Raw genomic sequence first — 17,363 nt, 5'->3', positions numbered from 1 at the left:
CTAAACCGAGCCCGCTCCCACCCCCAGGGCTGCGGCCAAGCAGCCAAAATCAGCCTCCCGCCCGCGGCACCGCCCCCGACCCCAGCTGGGCGGTGCGCCGAGCAGAGGGCGGAGCCGGCAGTTTCGCGCCAAAATCGCGTAGCCGGTCCCGCCTCCGCGGGGTACGTCGCGCCCTCTTTTTTTTTCAAACCCCGAGCTGGGCGGGGATTGGTGGGCTGCGTCCTCACGTGGTTAACGGTCGCGGGAAGCCGCGGAGCCCGAACTTGCGGCTGGACCTCGAGAGCCCCCAGCCTCGGCTCCTGTACCGTCCAGCTTGTGCGGGACAGTGCGTGCCGCCGCTGCCGCCGCGGTGTCCTGCAGCCCGGCGCGTTTCCCGAGTCGCCGCCGCCGCCGCCTCTCCTGCGCAGGCCCGGAGCCTTACAGCCCGGCGCGCCTAGCCGCACGTGGCGGACCCGCCCCCTGGGCCGGCCGCGTCCGGGACTCTGCTGGCCGTCCCTGCTAGCCGCTCGGCCGTGCCTCCGGCTCCGGCTCCGGCTCCAACATGAGCTTCCTCAGCCGGCAGCAGCCGCCGCCTTCCCGTCGCGCGAGGGCCGCCTGCAGCTTGCGGCAGAAGCTGATCTTCTCGCCGTGCAGCGACTGTGAGGAAGAGGAAGAAGAGGAGGAGGAGGAAGAGGAGGAGGAGGAGGAGGGCAGCGGCCACAGCACTGGCGAGGACTCGGCCTTCCAGGAGCCCGACTCGCCGCTGCCGCCAGCGCAGAGTCCCACGGACCCCGGGCCCGAGAGCCGCCGCTCGCCCGGCCAGGCGCCTGGCAGCCCTGGGGAACTGGAGGAGGAGGACATGCTGCTGGAGGGCGCCAGCCCCGGCGCCGACAGGGATGCGGCGGGCGGTGGCGCCGAGGGCGACTCGTGGGAGGAGGAGGGTTTCGGTTCGTCGTCGCCGGTCAAGTCGCCGGCCGCCGCCTACTTCCTGGGCAGCGCTTTCTCCCCGCTGCGCAGCGGCGGGCTGGGGGGCGAGGGGCCCGGCTCTCCGCGGCCGGAGCAGCCGGGCACCCCGCCGCACAAGACCTTTCGCAAGCTGAGGCTCTTCGACACCCCGCACACGCCCAAGGTGAGCCTGAGCGCCCCCCCTTTCCTAGCTCTGCCCAGCGGGCGTCCGTTAAGATTATGTAACCGAACAATGGCCTAGTCCGGAACGTCTTTGCCTTACAAAGGGGTGGCCCGCGTTATCCAGGTGGCGGGGTGCCGCGCCCAGGAACGTCGGTGCCCCCGAGTGAGGCTCTGGGCGCGGATGCTGGCGCCGGGCGGCCTCGCTACTTGTTACTCCCTGGCCAGAAGGTACCTTTGAGATGCAGCGATCGGGCCTGTAATTTGGGCGGCCTGGTGCAGAAGGTGTTTGGTTAAAAAAAAAAAAGTCATAATAAAAAATTCCCCTGCGCTCGCCGATTCGGGTTCTGTGGCCTCTGTTGGAAAAGTGGTGTGGAGGGAGAGGCCGAGCTGGCTTTCCAGCACGTAGAACCCGAGAGACCTAGGAGTAACTTCGCGTATCCAAGTCACCTTGGGACGAAATGTCGGGTCTACGACTGTTCCTGCCAGCAGGTTTGCAGAGCCCAGGTTTGGTTGGCTACGTGAAAGATTAGGAACATCGTGCTGTTTTGTCTTAAAGAAGTAGATATTGAGCACCTGTGTGTGGAAATGGTCAGCGAGTGTACAGATCTCCGCTCCTAAAGCTTTGAGAAGCCACAGCCCATTAAACGTGGACACTTCCCGAGGTTAATGTGGGAAAGGCGAGATCCTGGTGATTTCAGCGTTAGTCACAGCATCAGGGCGTTGTGCTTTGCAGCCTTGCTGTTTATTAGCAGACTTGCCCAAGGCAAGCCTCCTGCGAGCCAGGGGAAGAGTCCTGCAGTGGTGGTTTTCAAAGCCCTGTTTAGAAGGAGGGAAGGGGGACTTTTGTGGGACTGTTTACTATTTTCAGAAGAGCTTAGTTTTAGCATAAATGTTCATTTTAGGACTAGAGGACTACTTAGCTACCTTTTTCACAAAGGTAGTATCCAGCTTCTGCTTTCTACATTAGCCATTCTATTTTGTGTGAAATATAACAAAGGATTGTGTGCTGGATTTGCGGTTTTTTGGATTCTGCATAGGACCTCCCCCTTGCTAGGTGGTGGCTCTGTCACTAAGTTAGTACCCAGCCCTTATGTTGCTTTGATGTGCGCATTCAGCCACTTTAAAGGACTGCTAAAGGTTAGATGGAGAAGGCTGACTCTCTCCGGGCAGGATCTGGTTCCTAAAAATTTTATTTTTCCTTTTTTTAGAGTTTGCTTTCCAAAGCTCGAGGAATTGATTCCAGCTCTGTTAAACTTCGTGGTTCTCTTTTCATGGACTCAGAAAAATCAGGAAAAAGAGAGTATGACATACGACAGACTCCACAAGTGAATATCAATCCTTTTACCCCGGATTCTGTGTTGCTTCATTCCTCAGGACAATGTCGAGGGAGAAAGAGAGCATACTGGAATGAGTAAGTTATGTATTAATAGTTTCGTCCCCCCATAGCCTATGATTAGTTTGGTATATTTAACAAAATTGAGTTTCTACTGAATGGTATAGTCTGTACTCTGAAATTTTTTCTCTTTATTTCTCAGGAGATAGGTGGGAAGTAAGCAGTAGGAAAGTAGTGTGTGAAAGGAAGGAATAAAAATCTAGATCCTAGGAAATTTGGTGTCAAAAATGAGACAAGCAGGTTGTTTAGTAAGGCTTTAATTTGTTTAACAGAACTTTTTCATCAACTGGATTGAATCTTTGATTGCAAAATTAAATGCTATATCTTTTATTTCTTTTTGTATACTTTTGAGACAGGGTCTCCCTTTGCAGTTCAGGCTGACCTTGAGCTTACTTTGTAGCCCATGCTGGTCTTGAACTTGCAACATTTCTGCCTCAGCCTCTCAGGTGCTGGCATTACAGGTGTGCACCACCATGCCCGGTTTGCTTTTGCTTTTTTCTATTAAAATTTCATTCATTGAAATTCAGGCTTAACAGATACTTTTGGATCTGAAGTTTGTTCATGTTAGATATATTGATGAAAAAATATGTACTATTTTTTTCAGTTCCTGTGAAGACATGGAAGTCAGTGATTATGAGTTTGAAGATGAAACAAGACCTGCTAAGGTAAATAGTTTTTGTTTTTCTATGCCTGAAGTTTCGTTTTCTACCTCCTAACATTCTAATATGTGTCCTGTCATATAAGGTACAAGGACTTTAAAATGTTATGCAGAGCATTACTGTAGCAAAAATCATGTTCCTGTCTTTGTATTATATATGGATTCTCTTTCATTACAGAGAATTACAATTACTGAAAGCAATATGAAGTCAAGATATACGACAGAATTTCATGAACTGGAGAAAATTGGCTCTGGGGAATTTGGTTCTGTATTTAAGTGTGTGAAGAGGCTGGATGGATGCATTTATGCCATTAAGCGATCAAAAAAGCCATTGGCTGGTTCTGTTGATGAGTATGTATTAAACATTTTTGTCATTTTTTGGTTCCTAATGGTGTTATAAACATTAAGCTTTTAGCTGATCATACTGGATTTAAATTTTTATTGAGATGTTAATGGTTTTTTAAAAATTAGATTTGATAAGTAATATGAATGTGAAGTTTGATCTTAGAGCCTAACCTAAAATTCTGGTCAGGATCTGTGAATTTACAGGAAAAAACAGTTTAATTTTTCCTGAGTCCTTGGGCCAGTAAGTTTTCTTCCTCTTGACCATTTTTGTTCATTTAGTTTTTTTGAGTCAGGGTCTCATTGCAGTTTGAACTTAATGTGTAACCCATGCCTACCTGGAATTCAAGGTGTTCTTCCTGCCTCTACCCTCCTGAGTGGTGGTATTACAGGTGTGGTGCCTGGAAAGTCTTGCTTTGAAACGCTGTCTTACTGGCTGTGTATTCTGGGCTGCTCTTAAACTCATTTTGTAACCCAGCCTATAATCCAGAACTCTCAGTGATCCTTCTGTCTCCGGTTCCCCTAGTGCTAGGATTACAGGCGTGTGCTATCATGCTTGGCAATTCAGTTTGTTCTTGAATAAAAATGATTTATCATTATATTAATCTCATTTTCCTTAGGCAGAATGCTTTGAGAGAGGTATATGCTCATGCAGTGCTTGGACAGCATTCTCATGTGGTTCGCTATTTCTCTGCCTGGGCAGAAGATGATCATATGCTTATACAGAATGAGTATTGTAATGGTGAGTAATACAGTGTATATAAACTTGTGAGACTCAGAAAATGAGCAACAAAGTGACATTATCTCAAATTTTTTGGTTGTCTCTTCTTTCTTTATCTGCTAATGTGCATGTCTCTCTGGCTCTGTCTCCTCTTAGAAATTTAGAGATCAGACACCTGGCATGAATTCTAAGTGCAGATGTTTTAAGTCTTTGTGTCTTCTGAAGCACCTAATACATAGCTTAGTGGTAGAATTTTGTATACTCTTTATGTGCCTGTTACTCAAATTATACCGAGCTTCCTTAGAGCATGGTGGCCCTGCTATGTACATTCTGGTGTCCCTAACGCCTAGCATAATATATGAGGTGCATAATAGTTACGGTTGTCTGAATCAGTCAGATGTGGCTCATGACTGTAATCCTAGCATTTGGGAAGCTGAGGTAGGAAGATTACTGAGTTCTTGGCCAGCCTAAACTACATAACTTGACCCTTTTTCAAGAAACAAATAAGCCAAAAAAAAACCCCACCATATTTTAATTCTGTTTTCTGTTGCTATACGGTAGTGTCTCAGATTGACTAATTTATAATGAACAGATATTTATTTGGCTCACAGTTTTGGAGACTACAAATTCTAAGAGCATATTAGCATCTGGTTAGGATCTTCATGATACATCATTCCATAGTGAAAGGCAAAAGTGGAAAAGAAGCCTGACTTAACCTTTCTTTCTTTTTCTTCGGGCAGTACTGAGTATTAAGGTCAGGGCCTTGTGCACGCTAATCAAAATAGTCAAGACTAAGAGTCCTGCCAGCCCTGCCTGGGCTTGGTGGCACACTCCTGTAATTACAGCACTTGAGGGGCTAAGGCAGTAGGATCCTTGCAAGTTTGGGACCAGCCTGGGCTACAAAATGAGCCCAAGGCCAGCCTGAACTGCATCGCAAGATCCTATTTCAAAAAGCAAAAAAAAAAAAAAAAAAATCATGCCAGCTCTTAATAAATTTTACTTGGAGACAGTCTGGCAAACTTGCCAACTGGGTTGCCTTAAACTTGTGATGCTCTTGCTTTAGCCTCCTGAGTATTTGTAATTGTTTTGTTTGGTTATTTCTATGACTATTAGAGAATTTAGAGTTTAGTAAACACTGAAAATAACATGGGTTTATTATTTTTAAATATTATAGCAACCTCATAGCTTCTCAATAAAACTATAGATAGGGTATTCAGGTTCTCCATATTTATAAAGGATAAAACAAAAATAAAGGATCCATTTCTCATCTTTAAACTCATTATGCTATTAGTTCAATACACTTGAAAATACTTCGAGTGATGAGTGTACGGCATTACTGCTAGTTTGCTTTACGGTTCTTGAAATGTTTCTAATCTAGCATCAAAATGCTGTCTCCCGTGATCTTGTAGACTGTTCTGTCTTCATCCTTTTTAGTTAGTGGATTTAATTTAGAACAGTTTGACCATATGTCTTTATTCATTGTTTGTCATCTTTTAGTGTCTTTGTTTTCTCATCTTATGTCAGTATACTCCCAGGCCCTGTTTTTTTTTTTTTTTTTGTATTATGGATTGAATTTATAACCTTTATAACCTTACATTGTGCTGCTGAGCTAAACCCCAGGCCGTCCAGCTCTTGGTTTTTAATTTTTAAAACTGTGTATTTTATTTTATTTTTTATTTATTTATTTTTTTTGTGTGTGTATTTTATTATTTAGTCTTTTTTTTTCCCCCCAGGTTGGCCTTGAGTTCACTTTGTAGTCCAGGCTAGTCTTAAATTCCTCAGCAGTCCTTCTCCCTCAGCTGTCCCAGTGCTGGGATTATAGTCATGCTGTACCATATACTTGGCTTATTATTTAGTCTTATTCAAATTGTAAGACTTCTTTCTTCATATTCACTGACCTTCCTGATATTACTATCCTGGCTCTGATTTTTTTTTTTTCTTTTCTTTCTCTCTTTTTTTTTTTTTTTCTGATCTTGATACTAAGCTTTAGACAGATATCCTTCCCCCAACCACCCAATTTTTTTTTTTTGGTGTCAGGGATCAAACTCATGACCTTGCGTTTGTCAGGCAGGTGATTACATCACTAAACTAAATTCCCAGCCCCCAAGATTTTTTTTAAACAACTCATTTCTTTTGATACAGAGTATGAACTTATGATTGGTTCTGATTGCTTGTCCTTTCTGATGGAAATTGAACCCAGGGTTTTAATGCATACCAGCCAAATGCTCTTCCACTAAGCCATATCCCTAGTAAAAAGGTTAATATTCTTATATATAGTGTAGTATAAATTAAAACTGTACTAAAATACTGGTTTTGACTATAGAATTTGTAAACCAAGTCAGTCATAGTGGTGCAGACTTGTTATCTCAGCACTTAGGAGACTGAGGCAAGAGGATTGCCAAGAGTTCAATGGCAGTTTGAGCTATAAAGCCAGACTGTATAAAAAAAGAAAAAAAACGTAGACCATTATGAAGGGTATAGGGAAAGATTCTTTCATGTTGATAATAGACTTACGTGGGGGATAATGCACATGTGTTTTAGGATATACATACATTGCAAATGAAAATTCTCTTTTACGTAGCAACTTTGGTTCGAACAGATACTCGGTGCTAGAGAAGTAACTAATGATATCTGTCAGGCCATGTAATGCAACAACAAAAATTTGGAAGGAGCTGGGCATGGCTGTGCATGCCTGTAATCCCAGCACTTAGAAGAATGAGGCAGGAGGATTGCCAGGAATTTGAGGCCAGACTGGGTTACATAGTTAAGGCTAGCCTACACTGCAAAAGTGAGAGTCTGTCATAAAAGAAAAAAAAAAGGACCTTGAAAAATCAAAAAAAGGGGGGGGGGGCGGGGATCTCAGTGGCATAAGTGCCTGCTTGCAAGCAGGCAGTCGTGAGTTCTATCCCTGGTACTGATAGAAACAAGAAAGAAAAAAAAATAGACTTAGAAATAAAATTTAAATGTTCATTAATTGAGGGTGGTTAGTACATTACCATTCCTTAAACACAGGAATTTTTGTTGGTTGAAATTTTTCTTTGTATTTTGGTATACAATAATGCTTTTTTTTTTTTTTTTTTGTCTTCTTTCTTTTTACTGGTACCAGGGATCGAACTCATGACTGCCTGCTTGTAAAGCAGGCGCTTATGCCGCTGAGCTAAATCCCCAGCCCCCTAATAATACTTTTAAGATAGTGAACATAATGCTATTAATGTTAGTCAGCTTTCCACTGCTATAATAAAATACCTGAGGAAAGCAGTTTAAAGGAGAGATTTATTTTGGCTCATGGTATCAGAAATTTCAGTTCATGGTTGCTTGGGCATAGTGTTTCTGGGCCTGTGGTAAGGGAGTAAGTACTTTGTGGCAGAGGACATGTCAGAGCAGAGTTTGGTTTGTCTTTTCTGATGTAAACTACAGGGTCTTCCTTTGTAGTTCAAATCGGGAAGGGGCAGTCCTCCTGCTTCAGTCTCCCAAGTGCTGGGATCACAGGCATGTCCCACCACATCTGGCTGTTTTTTGTGTATTTCAGACTTAGTGGATGAATTGTGTGGCCCAGGCTGGCCTTGAATTTGTGGTGATCCTTTTGCTTTAACATCTCATGCAGGAATTAGAGGTGTGTACCACCACCATGCTGGGTGTGATAGCTGGTGTGGTGGCACACACCTTTGATCCCAAAACTCCGGAGGTTGAAGCAGAAGGATCCTTGTTAGTTCAAGACCAGTCTGGGCTACAAAGTGAGTTAACTGCATAGCAAGACCCTGTCTCAAAGAAGACTAAATAAATAAATAAGCAAGCAAGCTGGATATGGTGACTCAAACCTGTAATTCAGCACATCAGAGGCAGGACAGCTTCCTAGAGTTTAAGGCCATTCCAGGGTACGTAGTAAGACTTGTTTCACAACAAGCAAAAAGTCAAATGGCCAGCGAGCAGAGAGAGCCAGAGAAAAATGGACCATTTTAGAGGTAGGCCTTTTGGGAGGGGCAAGATACAGTCCCAAAGGTCATACTCCCATTAGCTGTGCCCTTCAACTAATGCTCACCTCCCAGGTTTTCATCCCTTTCAATATGCTGTCAGACAAGATTGGGCGTTTTGGGGATAGTATGGCCATAAGACTCAATATGCCATCAGATTAGGAATCATTTAGAGTCCTCTTGATCCAGACACCTTCCAAAAGCCCTACCTCTGGACAGCACGTAATAGAACAGTAAGTGTTTGGGGGGACATTTCACATCCTAATCATAGCCTTAGTTATTGAGCTGGGTATGGTAGTGCACGCCTGTAATCTCAGCACTCCTGGGAGGCTGGGGCAGGAGGATTGCCATCAGTTCAAGGCTAGCCTGGGCTATCTTAAGTGAGTTTAAGGCCAGCCCGAACTACATAGGAAGACCCTGTCTCAAGGAAAAAAAATTTTTTTGAGACTAACCTGGGCTACATAGCAAGTTCAAGGCCAGGTTGAGCTACATAGTGAGACTAAAAAAAAAAAATGTTGGGGCTGGAGGTTTAGCTCAGCGGCATAAGTGCCTGCCTTGCAAGCAGGCAGTCGTGAGTTCGATCCCCCGTACCGATAAAAAGGAAAAAGACCAAAAAAAAGTGTCATTGAAAAGAATACACAGGAAGGATGAATGTGGTGGTACACATGTGTAATCCCAGCACTTGGGAGGCTGAGACAGGTGGAACACAGGTTTGAGGCCAGCTAGCCTACATAGCAAGACTATTTCCAAAAGCAACAGAAGAGCATATACTGTCTATAATGCCAGCAGTCTACAAGACTGAGGCAGAAGGATTAAAGGTTTGAGCTTAGGCTGAGCAAGTGACTTAGTGAAATCCTGTCTTAAAGGGAAAAAAAGCTTGTGATGTAGCTCCATGTAAAGCCCTTTGGGATTCAGTCTTCAGTATGACCCGGACATCCCATCCTTTCCACCCCTGACTCCAAACACATAAGAAACTGATAATACTGGGGAAGTGCACAGGTAAGTTGTTGGAGTTTAAGGGTGAGAGAGATTTTAAAATTGTATTTTTATCCTTATGAGTGTATATTAAGAAAATAAATGAATATTTGATTTCACAAACAGGTTGAAAGAGTTCTGTAAATTGTTACTTTTTTTTTTGTTGAGATGAAGATCATTCAATAAAGAGGGAAGAAAGAGAAACTATTCCAGAAACAAAATTAATTTTTGCTGTGTTTGTTAGGTGGAAGTTTAGCTGATGCTATAAGTGAAAACTACAGAATCATGAGTTACTTTAAAGAAGTGGATTTGAAGGATCTCCTTTTACAAGTTGGTCGGGGTTTAAGATATATTCATTCAATGTCTTTGGTTCACATGGATATAAAACCTAGTAAGTATAAATCCTCTGACCTATGTTCTTTGGGGTTATAGAGAATAAGTCATTTCATTTTAACAAAAGTATGTTTTTTCACTGTTTTGAAGTCTTTGACCCACTTACCAGTCTTGTTTTATGCCTTCCATTTGTCTGTTTGCCCTGAAATCTGACATAATAAAAGCTGGGAATTTTTGGCTGTATTTTATAGCAACTGAATAGTGTTCTTTTTTTTTTTTTAATAGTTCTTAAAGTAGGACTCTTTTTTTTTTTTTTTTTTTTTTTTTTAAAGGACTCTTGAACTACAAACCTCTATTAAACTAGGCCGTATTTAAAATTTCTCTTATTGGGATCTTTCTTTTTCTAAACTTTATTTCATTGTTTTTTTGTTTTGTTTTGTTGTTCTTTTTTGCAATAAGGTCTCACTTTGTAGATCAGGCTGGTCTTAAACTTAGTATGTAGCCCAGGCTGGCCTCAAACTCAAATGCCACAGCCTCCCAAGTGCTTAGATGACAGACATGTGTCTTTTTTTTTTTTTTTTTCTTTTTCCTTTTTATCGATACCGGGGATCGAACTCACGACTGCCTGCTTTACAAGGCAGGCGCTTATGCCGCTGAGCTAAATCCCCAGCCCCATGTGTCTTTAATAGTTGATTTGTTGAGTCCATAACTAAATCCCCAGCCCCATGTGTCTTTAATAGTTGATTTGTTGAGACCAGTTGCGTCTGGTTAGGTCCATTTTTTAGTAGGTTTTACTCGTGTGTGTGTGTGTGTGTGTGTGTGTGTGTGTGTGTGTGTTACTAGAGATTGAACCCTTTACACTGAGTTATCTCCAGATCATTTTTAAAATTTCTTTTAATTTTGTGGAAACACAATCTTGCATTGTAATTCAGCCTCTCCTGGAACTCACTATGTAGCCTAGGCTGACCTTGATCTTGCAGGCTAATCTCCAGCTTCTTGAGCTTCCTATGTGCTGGGATTACAGGTATATGCCACCATACCTGTTGTCATTTTAAGTTTCTATTTGTTTTCTAAATTCAGGGACCTCATCTTGCCAGGTCTCTTAATTGCCTGGTTTTCTTCAGCCTCCCATAGTGCTGGGAGTACAGCCATGTGCCACAACATGTACGAAAAATGATACAGACTTGTCTTACAAGATGTTTTTTCAGGGCTGAGGATATAGCTCAGTGGTACAAGCACCTGCCTGGAAAGTGCAGGGTTCTGAGTTTGATTCCCAGTACAGAGAACAAAAACAAAATGAAAAAATCAAGATGTCTTTTATTCTGACTTTTTTGTTATTTTGTTGTATCATCTGGCTTATTCCTTCTGTATTATAATTCCTGCAGTTAGTAACTAAGGATTGATAGCTTTAAGTTAAATTTCATAGGATTTTTTGTTGTTGTTTTGGAGTTAGGTTTTGATTTATGGGAATTTGTTTAATATTGTTAATTCTGAATTGTGTAGATTTTTTTATTTGTAAATTAATAACTTGTTAAATATATAGAGAATATATTCTCAGGAAATATAACCTAGTCCTTATTGCCTGACATTCTTTGAGTTCAAGGTAAAACATGAGACATTGTATTTAGAAAGACTTTCTGAATGATTTTGATGTTTGACTTTGTAAATTAGTTAATACTGTTAATAGTTAGGCTTATGTAATTTAACTATTTAACAGGTAATATTTTCATATCTCGAACTTCCATCCCGAATGCTGCCTCTGAAGAAGGAGATGAGGATGACTGGGTATCCAACAGAGTTATGTTTAAAATAGGTAAGAGAGAAAGGTAAAAAAGAAGAAGAAAAGATAACTAGAATGTTAGATTAAAATCAAGAAAGATTGATTAATTTGGTGCTGGAAGATTGAACCCCAGGCCTCATGCATGCTAGGCAAGTGTTCTGCTACTGATCTACGTTCCAAACCTTTGTTTCTGTTTTCTTTTTGTAGTACTGGGGAATGAACCCACAGCCACTACCACTGAGCTATGTCCTAGCTCCTAGCTGCTTTTTTTTTCTTTTTTGGTACCAGGGATTGTACTCATAACCTTAGCTTGCCAGGCAGGTCCTTACGCTGCTGAGCTAAATACCTGGCCTGCTCTTAGCTTTTTTCAAAATTCTTTTAATTTAAAAGAAATCTTTTTAAAATTTTTTATTTGGAGATTGGATCTCACTAAGTTGCCCAGGTTAGAATCCTCTATGTCAGTCAACCAAAATGTTGGGAGCTACATGTTTATGCTGCCATACTTGGCTGGTTTTAATTCTTTTTTGTTACTGTTGTTTTTTGAGACAGTTTCCCATTCTGGCTGGTCTTGAACTCATTATGTAGCCCAGGCAGGCCTTAAACTTGCAGTAATCCTCCTCCCTCACACTCCCATGTAATGGGCATATAGGCATATGCCACCACACCCCGCTTTGGTTTTCATTCTGTGTTTTTAGCAGTGGCAAAAGTTTTTGGGGACAGTAACCAGGAATCAAACTCATGACCTTACCAAGAAAGCACTGTGCCATTGAGCTATCCCTGGCCTAATTTATCTGAAAAAGTAAAAATGAAGAGTAGGTTGAAACTGGCTCTGCAGAGTGAGCTTGGGCAAAGTAAAAGAGGAGAAAGCAAGATAAATGAACACCCTGAAGAAAACAGGGTAGACTATCATGAGGAAAGCCATAATTACCTGGTTTTAATTTTTCCCCCCTCTTTGAGATGGTTTGTTTCCCTGTGCAGTTCAGGCTGGCCTTGAACTAACTCACTTTGTAGCCCAAGCTGGCCTTCAACTCGTAATTCTCCTGCCTTAGCCTCCCTGAGCACTGGGATTACAGGTGTGTACCACCACGCCAGTAGGTTTTAATTCTTTTTTTTTTTTTTTGTCTTTTTCGTTTTTATTGGTACCAGGGATCGAACTCACGACTGCCTGCTTGCAAGGCAGGCGCTTATGCCGCTGAACTAAATCCCCAGCCCCAGGTTTTAATTCTTGACTGTATGCTTTTTCAATACTTTTAGGTGATCTTGGGCATGTAACAAGAATCTCTAGTCCACAAGTCGAAGAGGGTGATAGTCGTTTTCTTGCAAATGAAGTTTTACAGGAGGTAATTGTTCTTCTTTAGTAATAGATTTTTCTTAGGGTACAAGCAGACCACTGTGAAAGAGTATTACTTTATTCTCTGTATTGTTTATCAGTTGATAAACTATATATTCAAATATATTAATAATTTAATAACTAGTAGACATAATTCTAAACCATCACCTGTGAGGATTACAGTTTAACAAAGTGAAGGCAGAGATTTGTAATGGCATTGTACAGAACAAGAACAGTTCCAAATATTTGTGGAATTTTAAAATTGAATAGCATATTTGGAAATCAAAGTATCAGAACCTATTAATATTTTAAAGTTATTACTCAGAATTTTCACTTTTATGTGTCTCTTATAGAAATACTAATATACAAGCAAAATGGGAACAGTATGATTAAATTATGGTACATGGTCTCAAAGATTATGAAGAAAAAACAGTATTATATGCACTCTTTGCTGGCATCTATGTCTGCTTTCTTAGATATATATGTATTTGTAATTTGGTGAGCTCACTCAGGAATGTTTTGTGTTTGCATACTAATCCCTAGAGGGATAGGAATTTTTTCAGAAGATTCAACTGGGTTAATGTTAAAGAACTCCCTAAATTCATCAGCTTGTTGTCTGAATAGATCCTTAATTTAAATGTGACACTGAATGTTTAAATTTAGTCTATTTCTCACCTAAATTATCATTGAATTGTATTCTTATTTATATATATTTTTGTTTGTTTTAATTGGTGTCCAGGATCGAACTCACGACCGCCTGCTTGCAGGGCGGGTGCTTATGCCGCTGAGCTAAATTCCCCAGCCCCGAATTGTATTCTTGTTTTGACCATTTTTACATTCTCTCTTTAAAATGGTTTTTAAATCTTTTTCAGAATTATACCCATCTGCCAAAAGCGGATATTTTTGCCCTTGCCCTCACGGTAGTTTGTGCTGCTGGTGCTGAACCTCTTCCCAGAAATGGAGAGCAGTGGCATGAAATCAGACAGGGAAGATTACCTCGGATTCCACAAGTGCTTTCCCAGGAATTTACAGAGTTGCTAAAAGTGAGCATTTTATATCTAAAGCACTTCATTGACACAGTTCATTATTTTACTAAATTATGTCTTTAATTTTACTTCTCTAAGGTTATGATTCATCCAGATCCAGAGAGAAGACCATCAGCAATGGCACTGGTAAAGCATTCAGTATTGTTGTCTGCATCTAGAAAGAGTGCTGAACAATTACGAATAGAATTGAATGCTGAAAAGTTCAAAAATTCACTTTTGCAAAAGTAAGTGAGGGTTGTTTTGTTTTTTTACTTTTTTATTCTCAAATTTTAATGAGACAATTTAAAGGCTTTCTGTCAACAAAGGATTTGGTTGTTTGTGTTATTTCACAATGAAAATTCAGGAACTTTTGCCTTAATATTTGAACTGTTAAGTCTGTGCTGTCACTAAGCTTTGAAATTATAAACTTGTAAAATGTTAAGACTAAGCCAAGTGTGGTGGCACACACCTCTAATTGCAGCACCAAGGAGGCAGAGACAGGAGGATTATAAATTCAAGTCTGTCTAGGCAAGTCAGCGAGACTGTCTCAGAATGGAAACTGAGTTTTAAAAGACTTGGGTTGTAGCTAAGTTGTAATTTTCCTGGGTTCAATTCTCAGTACCACCAAAAAGAAAAAAGTTTCTTGAAAAAGGGAAAAGTATCAGTATTTTGTCATTCACAACACATTTCTAATTGGTTTACTTCCTACTCGTAAAAATTACTTCAGAAGGTTTGATGTTAAATATTCAGGTTTAATGTTTAAATTGCAAGAATTTTATGCTAATAAAATTATTTTATTTTATTTTATTTATTTTTGCTACTGGGAATGAAACTCTTAACCTCAGACTTGCCAGGGAGGTGTGTGGTGCCACTGAGTCATATCCCCAGCCATAAAAGGTTTATATGTTATTAGCTTGATAATCCAATAGTTTATAAAAATACGGACTTTTTTTTTTTTGTCTTTGTCGGTGCCGGGGATCAAACTCATGACTGCCTGCTTGCAAGGCAGGTGCTTTTGCCGCTGAGCTAAACCTCCAGTCCCCCACATTTTCTTTTTATCACCTATGTAAATTAGATTTTTTTCTTTTGTAAGTTAGTTTTCTGTGATTCATTTGTTTGGTTTTTGTACTGGGAATTGAACTCAGAATCTTAAGCTTGGGAGGCAGGCACTATGGTGCTGAGTTATCCGCCTGGCCCTATGATTGTGTGTGTGTCTCGCTGTGCCATTCAGGCTGGCCTTGAGCTCATTTTGTAGCCCAGGCTGGTCTCGAACTCGCAGTGATCCTCCTGCCTTAGCCTCTGCCTGCACCACCATGTCAGGTCATGAAATTTATTTTTTAAGACCCAAAGTCATTACTTGTCCTAACTTTTTTTTGTAATGGAAATCAAACTCAGGACCTCCTACTTGTCAGGGAAGTGCTATGCCGCTGAATTATACTGCTGACCCTATACTAATGTCCTTTATTAACTATCTCCTTGTATTAATGTGAATGTAATTTTTTAAATAAAAGCATGGAATAAAACACAAATTTTAGTTGACTAGCAGCTAAAATTTCAGGTTGTATTTTTGGTTTCCTCAGTTGTATCTTAGAATAATAATGGAAATGTGAATATCTCCCAGTTGATAATATACTGTGTGTTTGGCCCCTCAGAATTTCTTCCTAGGATTAATATAGAGAGTTAAAAGTCTTTCTTATTTTCATGTTCTCAGAGAACTCAAGAAAGCTCAAATGGCAAAAGCTGCGGCTGAGGAAAGAGCCCTGTTCACTGACCGGATGGCCACTAGATCTACCACCCAGAGTAATAGAACCTCTCGACTTATTGGAAAGAAAATGAACCGCTCTGTCAGCCTTACTATATACTGAACTCATTTCCCACCTCCCCCCAAAAAAATGTGACAAGAGGAAGCTAGGTTGAAATCACTGCTAGAGTCTACTTTGCAATTTCTTGGTTGGTCTCAGTAGTTTTACTGAAGTACCTTCTAGGGTTTTTATTTGTGAATTACAGTTGAAAGCTGTATTTTGACCGTTGCTGTATCAGGCTTTGTCGAATCTTAGCAGTCCATGTTCTGTAAGATGTCAGTCACTGTTGGATGTTACACCAAGCCTTTGCAGGGTTAACCACTGTGGTGGTGTGCTGCTTACAGTTATTGTTTGTTGCATTGTAATAAAAAGTGTCTTTTCCTGTAGTGACCTGTATAAAGGACTCAAGGGCTTTATTATAGACATACTCCCTTCAGAAAAGGGAAATGCTAAAAGACTTAGCCTCTGATGCACCTGTGTGTCAATCATATATTTCTGGAGTTTTTTATTTTTAGAATTTTTTTTTTAATTGTGAATTGTACTTGTATATCCAACTGGGAGCACTTTGTAGGCATTGCATGAACCATAGAATGATAATTCTGTGGAAGTATTGCCTTGTGAATTTGCTGCTATTTTAGTTTTGTCTTTGCTGTAAAATTGTAGCATTAAACAATCATCATTGTTAATAGACTTTCTTTTGAAACAATTATGTAATATATAGCTGCTCTTGAAAAGCAGCTGTTTGCCTTTTTTTCTCTTAGCTCTTTGAAGCTAGTACATTGAAAAAAATGCACCTCTTCCCATTTGGAATGCTGTATTAATGTAGTATAATTATTACTGGTTTTGTAATTTTCTGATAATGTCCTTGACTTTTTAAAAATGTCTCCTCCTTCCTCCCAAGTTTTGTACTTAATTGTATGGTTAGTCTGTTTTTAAATATTTTGCCTGATTTCTCTTCATTATTTTTGTATATAAACTGATCTTGGTAATACTGTACATAGCTGTTTGAAATGCCAGAATGACTTGTGACTGTTGCAGGTTTTTCAAAATATATTTTATCTGTTATTAGCCATGACTGATAATACTGGCTAATATATTTTGCAAAAAAAAAAAAATGTCTTAGTTTTGGCTTAAAACATGTTTGCACTTGTCTGCTTGACTTGTGTCTTATTAACATTGATTGGCATATTAAAAGTCACTCTGAGCTTACCTTTATTGTCTAACTCTTATTATGGTGCCTGTTTTCGACTATTCTGTATTCACTACATTATAAACTACAGAGTATAATGTAAATGAAGTACTAAATGCAAAAGTGAAATACAAAAGTTACTGGCTACTTAATGATGGGCTTTAGTCCACATTAATTAGATTTGGTGTTTTTGAAAGTATTTGTCAACTGTGGTGGTACACATTCCTCTAGTCCCAGCACTCAGGAAGCCAAAGTAGAAGAACTGCTGAGGATGGGCCAGCCTGACCTCTCCGTAGCAAGAGGTGCTGTCTCAGAAAAATGACAAAGAAAAGTTTTATCAACTTTGAATGATTCTATTATTGAAAACATTTTTATATTACATTGCATATTATGCATCTGTTGTGCTAGAGATGTGGTATGTAACTCTAAACTGGTTATGAAATATATAACAGCTATCTAATGAATAAAATGGATGCAATTCATGATTTTCTAATTTGAACTGAGTCACAAAAGAGATTTGAAATGAACAATGTAACTCAGAAAACTAGGTTGGCTTTTAAGAACCAAGAGTAGAAACTAAAGTAATAGAGCTTTTTGTTATTTCTCTGACAGAACCAGAGTAAACAGTGAAGACTTTTGAGTATAGGAGACATGAGTATGGAGATGGTAGAGGGTATAAACCTATCATCAGTATCTTTATTAGGTTCTGTTTCTGCCCCTATTTTTTGGCTGTGATG

At 40.4% G+C, this 17,363-nt stretch overlaps 1 protein-coding gene across 2 annotated transcripts; it reads left to right on the top strand.

Annotated features, from left to right (window-relative positions):
- The first annotated feature begins 524 nt into the window (after positions 1–524).
- On the top strand, positions 525–16,646 carry Wee1 (WEE1 G2 checkpoint kinase). 2 transcript variants are annotated; one of them, XM_063251931.1, is made up of 11 exons: positions 525–1,108; positions 2,316–2,518; positions 3,105–3,165; positions 3,337–3,509; positions 4,121–4,242; positions 9,412–9,558; positions 11,218–11,313; positions 12,535–12,620; positions 13,483–13,653; positions 13,735–13,880; positions 15,347–16,646. In XM_063251931.1, exons 1-11 carry the CDS (start codon positions 542–544, stop codon positions 15,498–15,500), a joined length of 1,926 nt encoding a protein of 641 aa, XP_063108001.1. In that variant the 5' UTR covers positions 525–541; the 3' UTR covers positions 15,501–16,646. The 2 variants fall into 2 exon arrangements, with proteins under 2 accessions (XP_063108001.1, XP_063108003.1); XM_063251933.1 differs by lacking the exon at positions 525–1,108 and adding an exon at positions 1,180–1,335.
- The last annotated feature ends 717 nt before the right edge of the window (positions 16,647–17,363 follow it).

This window comes from Cavia porcellus, unplaced genomic scaffold (assembly GCF_034190915.1).
Source record: "Cavia porcellus strain 051 isolate PalLab524CR breed Dunkin Hartley unplaced genomic scaffold, mCavPor4.1 scaffold_6, whole genome shotgun sequence".
NCBI lineage: Eukaryota > Metazoa > Chordata > Mammalia > Rodentia > Caviidae > Cavia > Cavia porcellus.
This window is presented reverse-complemented; position numbering and strand designations above follow the sequence as displayed.